The 13409-nt window shown below is 43.1% G+C and overlaps 1 protein-coding gene across 3 annotated transcripts in view; it reads left to right on the top strand.

Moving 5' to 3' along the window:
* LOC128666967 (zinc finger FYVE domain-containing protein 1) overlaps positions 1–13409 on the top strand; it is an 89048-nt gene that overhangs the window by 27064 nt on the left and 48575 nt on the right. For all 3 annotated transcript variants that reach the window (XM_053721803.1, XM_053721804.1, XM_053721805.1), the window contains 3 exons: positions 2367–2475; positions 6372–6469; positions 10067–10184. In XM_053721803.1, the coding sequence (XP_053577778.1) occupies positions 2367–2475; positions 6372–6469; positions 10067–10184 (325 nt within the window). The remainder of the gene's footprint in view (positions 1–2366; positions 2476–6371; positions 6470–10066; positions 10185–13409) is intronic.

Below are 13409 nucleotides of genomic sequence, written 5' to 3'. Positions count from 1 at the left end.
GTTAATAGGCATAAACTTGATAACAAAGCACAAAAAACGTTTTAAAATAAAACCGTTACTGTCTCTTTAAATTTTAAACTGAACACACTTTTTTACTGAATATACGCAAAAGTATGAAGGAAATGTTCAAAATTCACCAAAATTTCACCACAGTGTCATAAAGCCTTAAAAGTATTGCACACCAAATTTGAAAGCTTTAACTCTTAAAATAACGGAACCGGAGCCGTTTTCACATTTAACCCCTATACAGTCCCTGGTATCTGCTTTGCTGAGACCCAACCAAGCCCAGAGGGGAATACGATACCAAATGACGCCTTCAATAAGCTTTTTCAGTGGATCTGAGCTCCTCACACATGCATCTGCATGCCTTGCTTCTCAAAAACAACTGCGCATTAGTGGCGCGAAAATGAGGCTCTGCCTATGACTAGAAAAGGCCCCCAGTGAAAAAGGTGTCCAATACAGTGCCTGTCCGTTTTTTTAACAAAATTGCCAAGATTAAAATAACTCTCCAAAGTTATAAACCATTAAACATGCTTATATAGTAATCGTTTTGGCCCAGAAAAATGTCTACCAGTCTTTAAAGCCCTTGTGAAGCCCTTTTATTCTTATATTGAAAATTAAGAAAATGGCTTACCGGATCCCATAGGGAAAATGACAGCTTCCAGCATTACCAAGTCTTGTTAGAAATGTGTCATACCTCAAGCAGCCAAAGTCTGCTCACTGTTTCCCCCAACTGAAGTTAATTCCTCTCAACAGTCCTGTGTGGAAACAGCCATCGATTTTAGTAACGGTTGCTAAAATCATTTTCCTCTTACAAACAGAAATCTTCATCTCTTTTCTGTTTCAGAGTAAATAGTACATACCAGCACTATTTTAAAATAACAAACTCTTGATTGAAGAATAAAAACTACATTTAAACACCAAAAAACTCTGAGCCATCTCCGTGGAGATGTTGCCTGTGCAACGGCAAAGAGAATGACTGGGGAAGGCGGAGCCTAGGAGGGATCATGTGACCAGCTTTGCTGGGCTCTTTGCCATTTCCTGTTGGGGAAGAGAATATCCCACAAGTAAGGATGACGCCGTGGACCGGACACACCTATGTTGGAGAAATGGGCCGGCTCCTAACCTTACATTACTGCTATTTCAAATAAAGACAACACGAGAACAAATAAAATTTGTTAATAGGAGAAAATGAGAAAGTTGCTTAAAATTGCATGCTCTATCTGAATCATGAAAGAAAAATTTTGGGTTTAGTATCCCTTTAAAAGTAGAAAAATGTAAGATAACTGGTGTTGGTATGACTAATGTATTACATGTGTTTAGTTTATTAGTAGCATCTAGAGTACAGACCGATTAGCAATTTTAGAAGATGATTCATGATTTAGAATCATTTAAATCTAAATGAAGAATAGAAAATGTAATTTGTGATATTGAAAATAAAAATTTGATTATACATTTACATAAAATTAAAAACTTTTTTTTTACAATGTGTAAGATAAATTATTGTCAGTCTCTCTCTCTCTCCCTCTCTCTCTCTTTCTTTCTCTCTTTCTCTGTTTCTCTCTCTCTTTCTCTTTCTTTGTCTCTTTTTCTCTCTCTTTCTCTCTCTCTCTCCTCTCTCTCTCTCTCTTTTTCTTTCTCTCTCTCTCTCTCTTTCTCTCTCTCTCTCTCTCTCTCTCTCTCTCTCTCTCTTTCTTTCTTTGTCTCTTTCTCTCTCTCTCTCTTTTTCTTTCTCTCTCTTTTTCTTTCTCTCTCTCTCTTTTTCTCTCTCTCTCTTTTTTTTTCTTTCTCTCTCTCTCTTTCTTTCTCTCTCTCTCTCTCTCTCTCTCTTTTTCTCTTACTCTCTCTCTCTTTCTATCTCTCTTTCTCTTTCTATCTCTCTTTCTATCTCTCTTTCTCTTTCTATCTCTCTTTCTCTTTCTATCTCTCTTTCTCTTTCTCTTTCTATCTCTCTCTTTCTCTCCTCTTTCTCTCTCCTTTTTTTCCTCTTTTTTTTCTCTTTCTTTTTTTCCTCTTTTTTTTCTCTTTCTTTTTTTCCTTTTTTTCTTTTCACTTCTTTTCCTTTTTTTTTCTTTTCCTTCCCACCTTTTCCTTACCTTTCTTCCTTTCCTTCCTTTCCTTCTTTCTCCGCTACATGTTTGTCAGCCTCTCTCTATTCACAAACTTTTTCCTGTATCAAAATACATAAATGATAAAACAAAATCTGAGAATAGGCACATTTTGCAAATTTGAAGACAATGAAAGTGTTACAAAACCGCAGGCAATGTCTGCAATTTGAAGACTGATATCATTGAAGAATGTGGAAAGTGATATACTGAGGAAATATTTAGTTTATCATGTTAATATTAATATATCTTTTGCCTTAGAGCACGCTGCAAGAATGGGATGAACCACTTGAAGGATGGCATCCCCCATGAAGCAGAAGGATTATGCCAATATGCCCATCAGTATTGCAATAAAGTTTACATTTGTAAGGTGTGTGTTGTAGTGAGGGAACATTTGAGAGAAAAATGACACAAGGAATGTAAGAGAAAAAGAAGGGGGATGTGAGAGAGGAAGGAGAGAGTGATGTGAGCGAGAGATGAAAGGGGACGTGAGAGAGTAAGGAGGGAGGTGTGAGAAAGAAAGAAGGGAGAGGGGTATGAGAGAGAGAAAGGAGGGAGAGAGGGATGTGAGAGAGAAAGGAGGGAGAGAGGGATGTGAGAGAGAAAGGAGGAAGAGAGGGATGTGAGAGAGAAAGGAGGGAGAGAGGGATGTGAGAGAGAAAGGAGGGAGAGGGGGATGTGAGAGAGAAAGGAGGGAGAGAGGGATGTGAGAGAGAAAGGAGGAAGAGAGGGATGTGAGAGAGAAAGGAGGGAGAAGAGGATGTGAGACAGAAAGGAGGGAGAGAGGGATGTGAGAGAGAAAGGAGGGAGAGGGGGATGTAAGAGAGAAAGGAGGGAGAGAGGGACGTGAGAGAGAAAGGAGGGAGAGGAGGATGTGAGACAGAAAGGAGGCAGAGAGGGATGTGAGAGAGAAAGGAGGGAGAGAGGGATGTGAGAGAGAAAGGAGGGAGAAGGGGATGAGAGAGAAAGGAGAGAGGCAGGTGAGAGAGAAAGGAGGGAGAGGGGGTATGAGAGAAAGAAGGGAGAGGGGGGATGAGAGAGAGGAATGTGAGAGAGAAAGGAGAGAGGCATGTGAGAGAGAAAGGAGAGAGGCAGGTGAGAGAGAAAGGAGAGACGCACGTGAGAGAGAAAGGAGAGAGGCATGTGAGAGAGAAAGGAGAGACGCACTTGAGAGAGAAAGGAGAGAGGCATGTGAGAGAGAAAGGAGAGAGGCATGTAAAAGAGAAAGGAGAGATGCATGTGAGAGAGAAAGGAGAGAGAGAGGCAGGAGAGAGAGAGGGACACGAGAGAGAAAGGAGGGAGAGGGGGATGTGAGAGAGAAAGGAGGGAGAGAGGGATGTTAGAGAGAAAGGAGGGAGAGGGGGATGTGAGAGAGAAAGGAGGGAGAGGGGGATGTGAGAGAGAAAGGAGGGAGAGAGGGATGTGAGAGAGAAAGGAGGGAGAGAGGGATGTGAGAGAGAAAGGAGGGAGAGAGGGATGTGAGAGAGAAAGGAGGGAGAGGGATGTGAGAGAGAAAGGAGGGAGAGGGGGGTGTGAGAGAGAAAGGAGGGAGAGGGGGATGTGAGAGAGAAAGGAGGGAGAGGTGGGTGTGAGAGAGAAAGGAGGGAGAGGGGGATGTGAGAGAGAAAGGAGGGAGAGGGGGATGTGAGAGAGAAAGGAGGGAGAGAGGGACGTGAGAGAGAAAGGAGGGAGAGGAGGATGTGAGAGAGAAAGGAGGCAGAGAGGGATGTGAGAGAGAAAGGAGAGAGAGAGGGATGTGAGAGAGAAAGGAGGGAGAAGGGGATGAGAGAGAAAGGAGAGAGGCAGGTGAGAGAGAAAGGAGGGAGAGGGGGTATGAGAGAAAGAAGGGAGAGGGGGGATGAGAGAGAGGAGGGAGAGGGGGAAGGAGAGAGGCATGTGAGAGAGAAAGGAGAGAGGCATGTGAGAGAGAAAGGAGAGAGGCAGGTGAGAGAGAAAGGAGAGAGACAGGTGAGAGAGAAAGGAGAGAGGCATGTGAGAGAGAAAGGAGAGACGCACTTGAGAGAGAAAGGAGAGAGGCATGTGAGAGAGAAAGGAGAGAGGCATGTAAAAGAGAAAGGAGAGATGCATGTGAGAGAGAAAGGAGAGAGAGAGGCAGGAGAGAGAGAGGGACATGAGAGAGAAAGGAGGGAGAGGGGGATGTGAGAGAGAAAGGAGGGAGAGAGGGATGTTAGAGAGAAAGGAGGGAGAGGGGGATGTGAGAGAGAAAGGAGGGAGAGGGGGATGTGAGAGAGAAAGGAGGGAGAGAGGGATGTGAGAGAGAAAGGAGGGAGAGAGGGATGTGAGAGAGAAAGGAGGGAGAGAGGGATGTGAGAGAGAAAGGAGGGAGAGGGGGTATGAGAGAAAGAAGGGAGAGGGGGGATGAGAGAGAGGAATGTGAGAGAGAAAGGAGAGAGGCATGTGAGAGAGAAAGGAGAGAGGCAGGTGAGAGAGAAAGGAGAGACGCACGTGAGAGAGAAAGGAGAGAGGCATGTGAAAGAGAAAGGAGAGACACACTTGAGAGAGAAAGGAGAGAGGCATGTGAGAGAGAAAGGAGAGAGGCATGTAAAAGAGAAAGGAGAGATGCATGTGAGAGAGAAAGGAGAGAGAGAGGCAGGAGAGAGAGAGGGACACGAGAGAGAAAGGAGGGAGAGGGGGATGTGAGAGAGAAAGGAGGGAGAGAGGGATGTTAGAGAGAAAGGAGGGAGAGGGGGATGTGAGAGAGAAAGGAGGGAGAGGGGGATGTGAGAGAGAAAGGAGGGAGAGAGGGATGTGAGAGAGAAAGGAGGGAGAGAGGGATGTGAGAGAGAAAGGAGGGAGAGAGGGATGTGAGAGAGAAAGGAGGGAGAGGGATGTGAGAGAGAAAGGAGGGAGAGGGGGGTGTGAGAGAGAAAGGAGGGAGAGGGGGATGTGAGAGAGAAAGGAGGGAGAGGTGGGTGTGAGAGAGAAAGGAGGGAGAGGGGGATGTGAGAGAGAAAGGAGGGAGAGGGGGATGTGAGAGAGAAAGGAGGGAGAGAGGGACGTGAGAGAGAAAGGAGGGAGAGGAGGATGTGAGAGAGAAAGGAGGCAGAGAGGGATGTGAGAGAGAAAGGAGGGAGAGAGGGATGTGAGAGAGAAAGGAGGGAGAAGGGGATGAGAGAGAAAGGAGAGAGGCAGGTGAGAGAGAAAGGAGGGAGAGGGGGTATGAGAGAAAGAAGGGAGAGGGGGGATGAGAGAGAGGAGGGAGAGGGGGGAGGAGAGAGAGAGAAAGGAGAGAGGCATGTGAGAGAGAAAGGAGAGAGGCATGTGAGAGAGAAAGGAGAGAGGCAGGTGAGAGAGAAAGGAGAGACGCACGTGAGAGAGAAAGGAGAGAGGCATGTGAGAGAGAAAGGAGAGACGCACTTGAGAGAGAAAGGAGAGAGGCATGTGAGAGAGAAAGGAGAGAGGCATGTAAAAGAGAAAGGAGAGATGCATGTGAGAGAGAAAGGAGAGAGAGAGGCAGGAGAGAGAGAGGGACATGAGAGAGAAAGGAGGGAGAGGGGGATGTGAGAGAGAAAGGAGGGAGAGAGGGATGTTAGAGAGAAAGGAGGGAGAGGGGGATGTGAGAGAGAAAGGAGGGAGAGGGGGATGTGAGAGAGAAAGGAGGGAGAGAGGGATGTGAGAGAGAAAGGAGGGAGAGAGGGATGTGAGAGAGAAAGGAGGGAGAGAGGGATGTGAGAGAGAAAGGAGGGAGAGGGATGTGAGAGAGAAAGGAGGGAGAGGGGGGTGTGAGAGAGAAAGGAGGGAGAGGGGGATGTGAGAGAGAAAGGAGGGAGAGGGGGATGTGAGAGAGAAAGGAGGGAGAGGGGGATGTGAGAGAGAAAGGAGGGAGAGGGGGATGTGAGAGGCAAAGGAGGGAGAGGGGAGTGTGAGAGAGAAAGGAAGAAGAGAGGTATTTGAGACAGGAAGGAGGGAGAGGAGGGTGTTAGAGAGAAAGCATGGAGAGAGGGATTTGAGACACAAAAGAGGGAGAAGGGGATGTGAGAGAGAAAGAAGAGAAGGATGTGAGCGAGAAAAGAAAGGGGGAGTGATAGAGTAAGGAGGAAGAGACGGATTTGAGACAGAAAGGAGGGTGTGAGAAAGGGAGGAGATGTGAGAGAGAAAAGGAAGAAGGAATGTGTTAAGAGACATACATGAGGGTATCTGAAAGCTAAAGGAAAGTGAGGGCGATAGTGGAGAGAAAGGAAGGAGGGTAAGATCTGCAGAAGACTAAATCACTAAATAACTCACAATCTCCCTGTCACATTACAGAGATGTTACGAGGGGGGACGAGAGGTGATTGTTGTCCCACAAACAGTGGCTTCCAAAGACAACCGATTGGTTGGACTTGCAAAATACGCATGGGCTGGGTGAGTGACAAAAATGGATGGGTGCTCTGATGACCTCTCTCTTATCAATACATTTATTTTGCACTAAGTAGACTTAACCATTAGAATTTTATTTTCATGTATTTAATATGAAGATATAAATATTTTATGTGTTGTTGTTTTTGGTTTTCCTGTTGAGATTAATTGAGAATCATAGCACAAGTCACAAAGCTGTATTATGAAAGGATACCATTAAATACCACAAGAAGGCTGCTATAATGAAGTGAAAAGAAAACATTGACTCCAGAGTTGAACTAATACTGGCATTTTTATTACACAGGCAACAGAATTATAACCCATTATACTAAACAATGTACTTCTATTAACAAATTTGCTTCGTTCCCATGATATTCTGTGCTGGAGAGCTACCTAGGTAGGCATCTAGACCACTATATGGCAGGAAATAGTGCTGCCATTTATTGTTCTTGCAAATGGATAACATTCTTTCAAAACTGCTGCCATATAGTGCTTCAGAAATGGGCCGGCTCTTCAGCATACCTCCCTGCTTTTATAAAAAAGATACCAAGAGAACAAAGATAAATTAGAAAGTTGTTTAAAATTGCAGGATATATCTGAACCATAAAAAACAAATTATGGGTTTCATATCCCTTTAACCCTAACTCCTTCACCACTAACCCTTCATGTGACCCCCAAAATTACCCTTCACGCCCCCATTGGATACGTAATCCATTAAGACCAAATTCAAATGTCCGTCCATTAAGGGACCCAGTGGCTGAATAATGAATATAGGCACACTAACTCAACACACTGGTTAGGACCCATGAGTCAATTAACTACACAATAAGAGAAAAATGGGCTCCCCAGTTGTCCTCAAGTATACAGGAGGAGGCAAGATGAGGGGGTACAGTAAATTGGAGAAGGCTAACCAAAAGCTAACTGTAGGAGCAGGGTAGAGTCATTGGAAGGAACAAATGTGTGTCTGGCCACGTGGAAGGCCAGAATAAATAGACGTGTAACAGAGATTCTAACGACAGATTAGAACCAAAGACCCAGCAAGTCTGCCCAATATTTCCTTAAAGTATAAACTAGCTCATAGGATAGCCTTATGCTTATCCTAGGCATTCTTGAAGTTCCTACCTCTTATAGAAATGTATTCCATGAATCAATCACCCTTTCTGTAAAGAAGTGCTTCAGAAAAGAAAGACATTGTGCTTACATAACAACTCAACGCCAAAAATGAAGCAAACGGAACAGCTTGAAAATATGATGCAATGTGGTCAACCCATTGTCCAAACAAACTGAGTAACCAGGCAACACGGTGTGACAGATCCCACATGGCTAAACTCCCTCTTCCGATACCCATATGGAAAATAACCCACAATGCCTAATCCCCATACAACAAGCGAAAGATACTTAAAAAGTCCCATGAACTTACAGTTCCTGGAGTTTGTTGTGTCTTCAGTTTCTTACTATACCATGTCCTGAAGTGGCTGAGAGGTTTCTCCTCTCTCTAAAAAAATGTACCTATATTCCTCTTAAATTTATACATTGGGCTCGATTTATCAAGCGTCAGCGGACAGGGGCGTACATATGCCCCCCTGTCCCCCGCAGCTCACCTCTGACGGGGCAAAATCCATTTGCGGAATTCAGCATTGCACACGAGTGCTATTTTGCGCTCACATGCAACGCCACCCCCTGCCCACACACACCCAATCACGCGCGGATGAGACCGGGAGATTGAAATTCTCCACCTAAGAGGTAGAGAAGAGTTAGGGAAGCAGCGGTCTTATGACTGCTGCTTGATAAATACTGACTGCAGGTTTTCTTGTGAGAACCTGCAGTGGTAGCAAATCGAAGGGCTTGATAAATCGAGCCCAATGTGTACATATGATGAACTAATTAGGATTGTTAAAATTATGGAGATATTGGAGGAAGCCCATGGTCACTTTAGAACACTGCAAGGCAAACAAACCTGAAGTATAATATATTGTGGTTAGCTGTTTGCGGGTTATTGGAAATGGGGGAATGGATTGTGTAGGAGTGGTGATACCAATGTGGAGGAATCCAGATCCAACTGGGCTTTAAATTTATTGGGAGATAGTGAAGGGTCAGTTTGTGATGGAGGGTCACATGGTGGTGAGATGAGGTCACAGTTGAGGTTAACAGTGATAAATTCATCAAATGAATGAAAATTGCAGACACCAAAAATAGTTGCATTTAAAAATTACTTTAAAAATATTTATTATCCATACACTAGAATAATAACAATTATATCCAGGGTCATTATAACAGATCTGACGCACTTCCCGTGCCACAGGTTTAATTCTTTAGATGTTAACAGTGACAAAGGAAGGTTGTGGCTAGGGTTAATTGAGATGTGGCTATTTGTCCGGTGTATTTATTTGCATTGGAGGGTTCAAATAAACAGTGTTGTAGCTTCAAACTGAGTGGGGAAATTAACACAATATGGAAGGTAATTAGTTTTAATCTCTTTCAGGTTGATTACGAGTTATGTGCGCTAGAGGGTTTTTCAAAACTTGTAATGGCTGCGCTATAGAGGGTGAAATAACGCAACTTTTGTTTATGGGTGTTTAGTGTACTTTGTAACACTTTAGTTATGAGTTTTATGTAACAGTTTTATTGCGTAAAACGCATAACTACTGCTCTCAGATGGCGGTATCTTGGGTATAGGGTGTAACGCAAGCTTTTTAGCCTCAACACAAAACTCGTAATGGCTGCGCTATGGAAGTCCCATGCAAAAACATAATTTTTACGAGTGTGGGACTGACGTTGAGTTACAGGCTAAAAGGCTTGCTGTACAGCTATACCGAAAAGACTCGTAATGGCTGCGTTGCTGTTTTAACGCTGAAATAACCATTTTTTCAGCGTTAAAAGATGAACGCACAACTTGTAATCTACCTGTTTGTTTTATCTACCTAAAAGCAGTTGTAAAGATATGAGAAAAGTCTCAGGAGGAGCACTGCGAGCAAACGCACATTATAGCAACAGCCATAAGATACTGTTGTTATGTCATAGATAGTGGCTCCCATGGAAAGTAAGAGCCATCAAATTTTGATCAGCTTGAGTATGATGGCTCACCTACCCACTATTTATAGCCAGAGATCTTCAACATTGTTGCAAAGTTGTTGCTATCAGTTGCGGATCACTAAATACAAAAATAGCTGTGCAACAAATCCTTCACATTGTTTACAGTTTTCTGTGAGATTTCAGCAACTTCTTATTGCTTTTTCTATGGACCCTGTATGATCAATAAAGGTCTTTTATATCACAGCTGGAGAAATTCCTTTGTTTGTGGATATATGTGCAGCCACCAATCAGCAGCTAGCTCGCAGTAGTGCATTGCTGCTCCTGGGCCTACCTAGGTATGTTTTTCAACAAAGGATACCATGAAAACAAAGCAAATTAGATACCAGAAGTAATTTGGATATTTGTTTAAATCATGAAAATTAAATTTTTGACTTTAGTGTCCCTTCAACCATTTTATATTACAATCTCAAAAGTATTTACTATCCCTTTAATGGTCCTTCCTATCACCATGCTGTTTGTTTGGTGTATCTCGGTGTTCCTCTGACAGCTCAAGCTTTGTGCTTTCCTTAGGTATGTCCTTGAGTGCCGAGTCTGTGGAATTATCTTCCGGAGTCGCCAGTACTGGTATGGGAACAGAGATCCAGATGGGTCTGTTGTACGTCAGGAAGTTCGACATGTATGGTCCGAGGTATGTTCCATTGTCTTTCAACTTTCAGAGGTTTATATATTTCATATATAATTTACTAGGATATGTTTGTGAATGTGAACTGTACCGCATAGCTGGCTCCCAACATTTACTAGAAACTTTCTGGGACAGGGAGTTGAGAGGGGACTTGTTGACTGAGTTGTTATGGGAGATGTATCATAGGGGGGTTGGACAGTGTCTATGTCAGACAGGTTGGGTGACCCAGAAACTTTGCCAGGGTCATAGCCAGGAAGAAAGGTCAGCATATGAAATAACCAAGCATTAAATGGGAACAGAGATCCAGATGGGTCCGTTGTACGTCAGGAGGACATGTATGGTCCGAGGTATGTTCCATTGTCTTTCAACTTTTGGAGGTTTATATATTTCATATATAATTTCCTAGGATATGTTTGTGAATGTGAACTGTACCGCATAGCTGGCTCCCAACATTTACTAGAAACTTTCTGGGACAGGGAGTTGAGAGGGGACTTGTTGACTGAGTTGTTATGGGAGATGTATCATAGGGAGGTTGGACAGTGTCTATATCAGACAGGTTGGGTGACCCAGAAACTTTGCCAGGGTCATAGCCAGGAAGAAAGGTCAGCATATGAAATAACCAAGCATTAAATGGGAACAGAGATCCAGATGGGTCCGTTGTACGTCAGGAGGACATGTATGGTCCGAGGTATGTTCCATTGTCTTTCAACTTTTGGAGGTTTATATATTTCATATATAATTTCCTAGGATATGTTTGTGAATGTGAACTGTACCGCATAGCTGGCTCCCAACATTTACTAGAAACTTTCTGGGACAGGGAGTTGAGAGGGGACTTGTTGACTGAGTTGTTATGGGAGATGTATCATAGGGGGGTTGGACAGTGTCTGTATCAGACAGGTTGGGTGACCCAGAAACTTTGCCAGGGTCATAGCCAGGAAGAAAGGTCAGCATATGAAATAACCAAGCATTAAATGGGAGTCTGTGATGATTTTTTAACACTTCCCATTCAGGCTTAGCGCCTAAAACAATGCTAGGGTTTATTCTGATAGGGTAGGTACAAAAAGCGCTAAACTTAGAGCACTCGCTTAAAATAATGACATTTAGAAGGCAAAAACACTTCCAGGCAGCTGGCTGCGCTAAGCCGACACTCAATTGGCGCAATCCCTGGCTCTCACCACAGCAGCCTCTCTACTTCTAGCACGTTTCCCGACTTCAGAGCTGCTTCCTCCGCACTGAACAGCCCGACACCGGGTAAGTATAGCATGGCTCCTGCCGCGCTTCAGGGCATGACAAAATCCTAGCTCCAGAGCAGCCAATAACAAGAGGCATATGAGTAGCCACTAATCATCAGCTAGCTTCCAGTATTGCATTGCTGCTATTAAACCTACCTAGGTATGCTTTTCAACAAAGGATGCCAAAGAGCAAATTCAATTTGATGATAGAAATAAATTAAAACAAATCTTAAAATGAAATGCTTTTGTTTTCTTATAAGTGATACCGTATCTAGATTGTGGGTGTTAGATAATGCTGTATCTTAACCAAAGTGTAATCTATTAAACATTTTTTTTTGTGGTGGCTCTAATACATTTTAATCTGTGGTGGTACATGGCTATTAACCTTGGAGCTGGTGTCAGACATTGTTCATACTTGGTAGATGCCATTAGGTTGGAGGATAGATGTTTTATTGATTTCTTTATTTTAGTTATGACTGAATCTGGACAAGGGTATTAAGTGATTCTGCATATCAGGTAAAGGAATAGTCTAGTCAAAATTAAACTTTCATAATTCAGATAGAGCAGGCAATTTTAAGCAACTTTCAAATTTATTCCTATTATCAATTTTTCTTTGTTCTCTTGTTATCTTTATTTTAAAAAGCTGGTTGGAATGTAAGCATAGGAGCCGGCCCATTTTTGGTTCAGCACCGGGGTAGTGCTTGCTGATTGGATGGCTACATTTAGACACCAATCAGCAAGCGCTACCCAGGTGCTGAACTAAAAATGGGCCGGCTCTTAAGCTTACATTTTAACTTTTTTCAAATAACGATACAAAGAGAACGAAGAAAAATTTATAATAGGAGTAAATTAGAACGTTGCTTAACCCTTTGAGTGCTAACAACGGCTCTGAGCCGTCGCAAATTTTCCCAGTCAGGTGCTGACGATGGCTCAGAGCCATCGCTAGCACTCACCCAAATTGAGGGCAATCTGGGGGCTCCCAAGATGAACAGAAAAGACGGAAGAAGATTGCAGAAAGAGAGAATGTGCAGTATTACAGTATTGCAGTATTCAGCGCTGCAGAATCTGTTGGCGCTCTACAAATACCTGATAATAATAATAATATTACTTTGTGAATGAATGGGTGGAATCGACTCCTACCCCGGCGATCGTGCCTGTATAATGAGCGGCATTGCCGGGGCTTCACATTTTGCGCGGTGACATCACGCGCAATGACGTGATGACGTCACAGCGCAACTTTATTTAAAATTTACAATGACAAGTATAGGGAAATGGGGCATGCTGCTTAGAAGCCTGTATCTCAGGCATCTAAGCAGATACAGACCCCCAAGACCCACCGTTGGAAAGGTAATCGCCTAACCTTTCCAACTTTACAAAAATAAAAAAAAACTCAAATTCAGCTTAGCACCCAGGTGGGAAATTGCTTAGCACTCAAAGGGTTAAAATTGCATCCTCTATCTGAATCATGAAAGTTTAATTTTGTCTAGACTATACCTTTAATGTTTTAGATGTCTCTGCATGGACGCTGAGACTAGCAGCTGACACATATGATGTTTGTTGTTTATGGACCTAATAGCTAGGAATCTGGATAGCCACATCTCTGTAAGTAAACAAAAGTTTGTCAATTTGCTGGTCACTCTTATATGCTCTGACTGCTGTTTTATGGCTCATAGGACATTATATGCTGGCAAGTCTCGAAGTTGGATTTACCTTTTTGATATTGCAAGATAATTTTTACCTTTTGATATTGACTCCATTGATATTGACTCCAGATAGCCCTGGATTTTGGTGTTTAAATAGTTAAGGTGAATTGTGAATCCAATGGTTATGAATGATGACTGAATCACAAATGGGGTATCATAAGTCTCCAAATATTGATCAAAGGGTACGAATAGCAATTGGTACTCTAGAATGTGTTGAGTATGTTGTGGTCTATATTGGTGTTAAATGGTTGTAAATCTGGACTTGTTTCCAGTATCTCAGGGTTTTTTAATACACC

Source organism: Bombina bombina, chromosome 7 (assembly GCF_027579735.1).
Source record: "Bombina bombina isolate aBomBom1 chromosome 7, aBomBom1.pri, whole genome shotgun sequence".
In the NCBI taxonomy this organism is placed as follows: domain Eukaryota; kingdom Metazoa; phylum Chordata; class Amphibia; order Anura; family Bombinatoridae; genus Bombina; species Bombina bombina.
The sequence above is the reverse complement of the archived record's forward strand: the minus strand, read 5'-3'. Positions and strand labels throughout refer to the sequence as shown.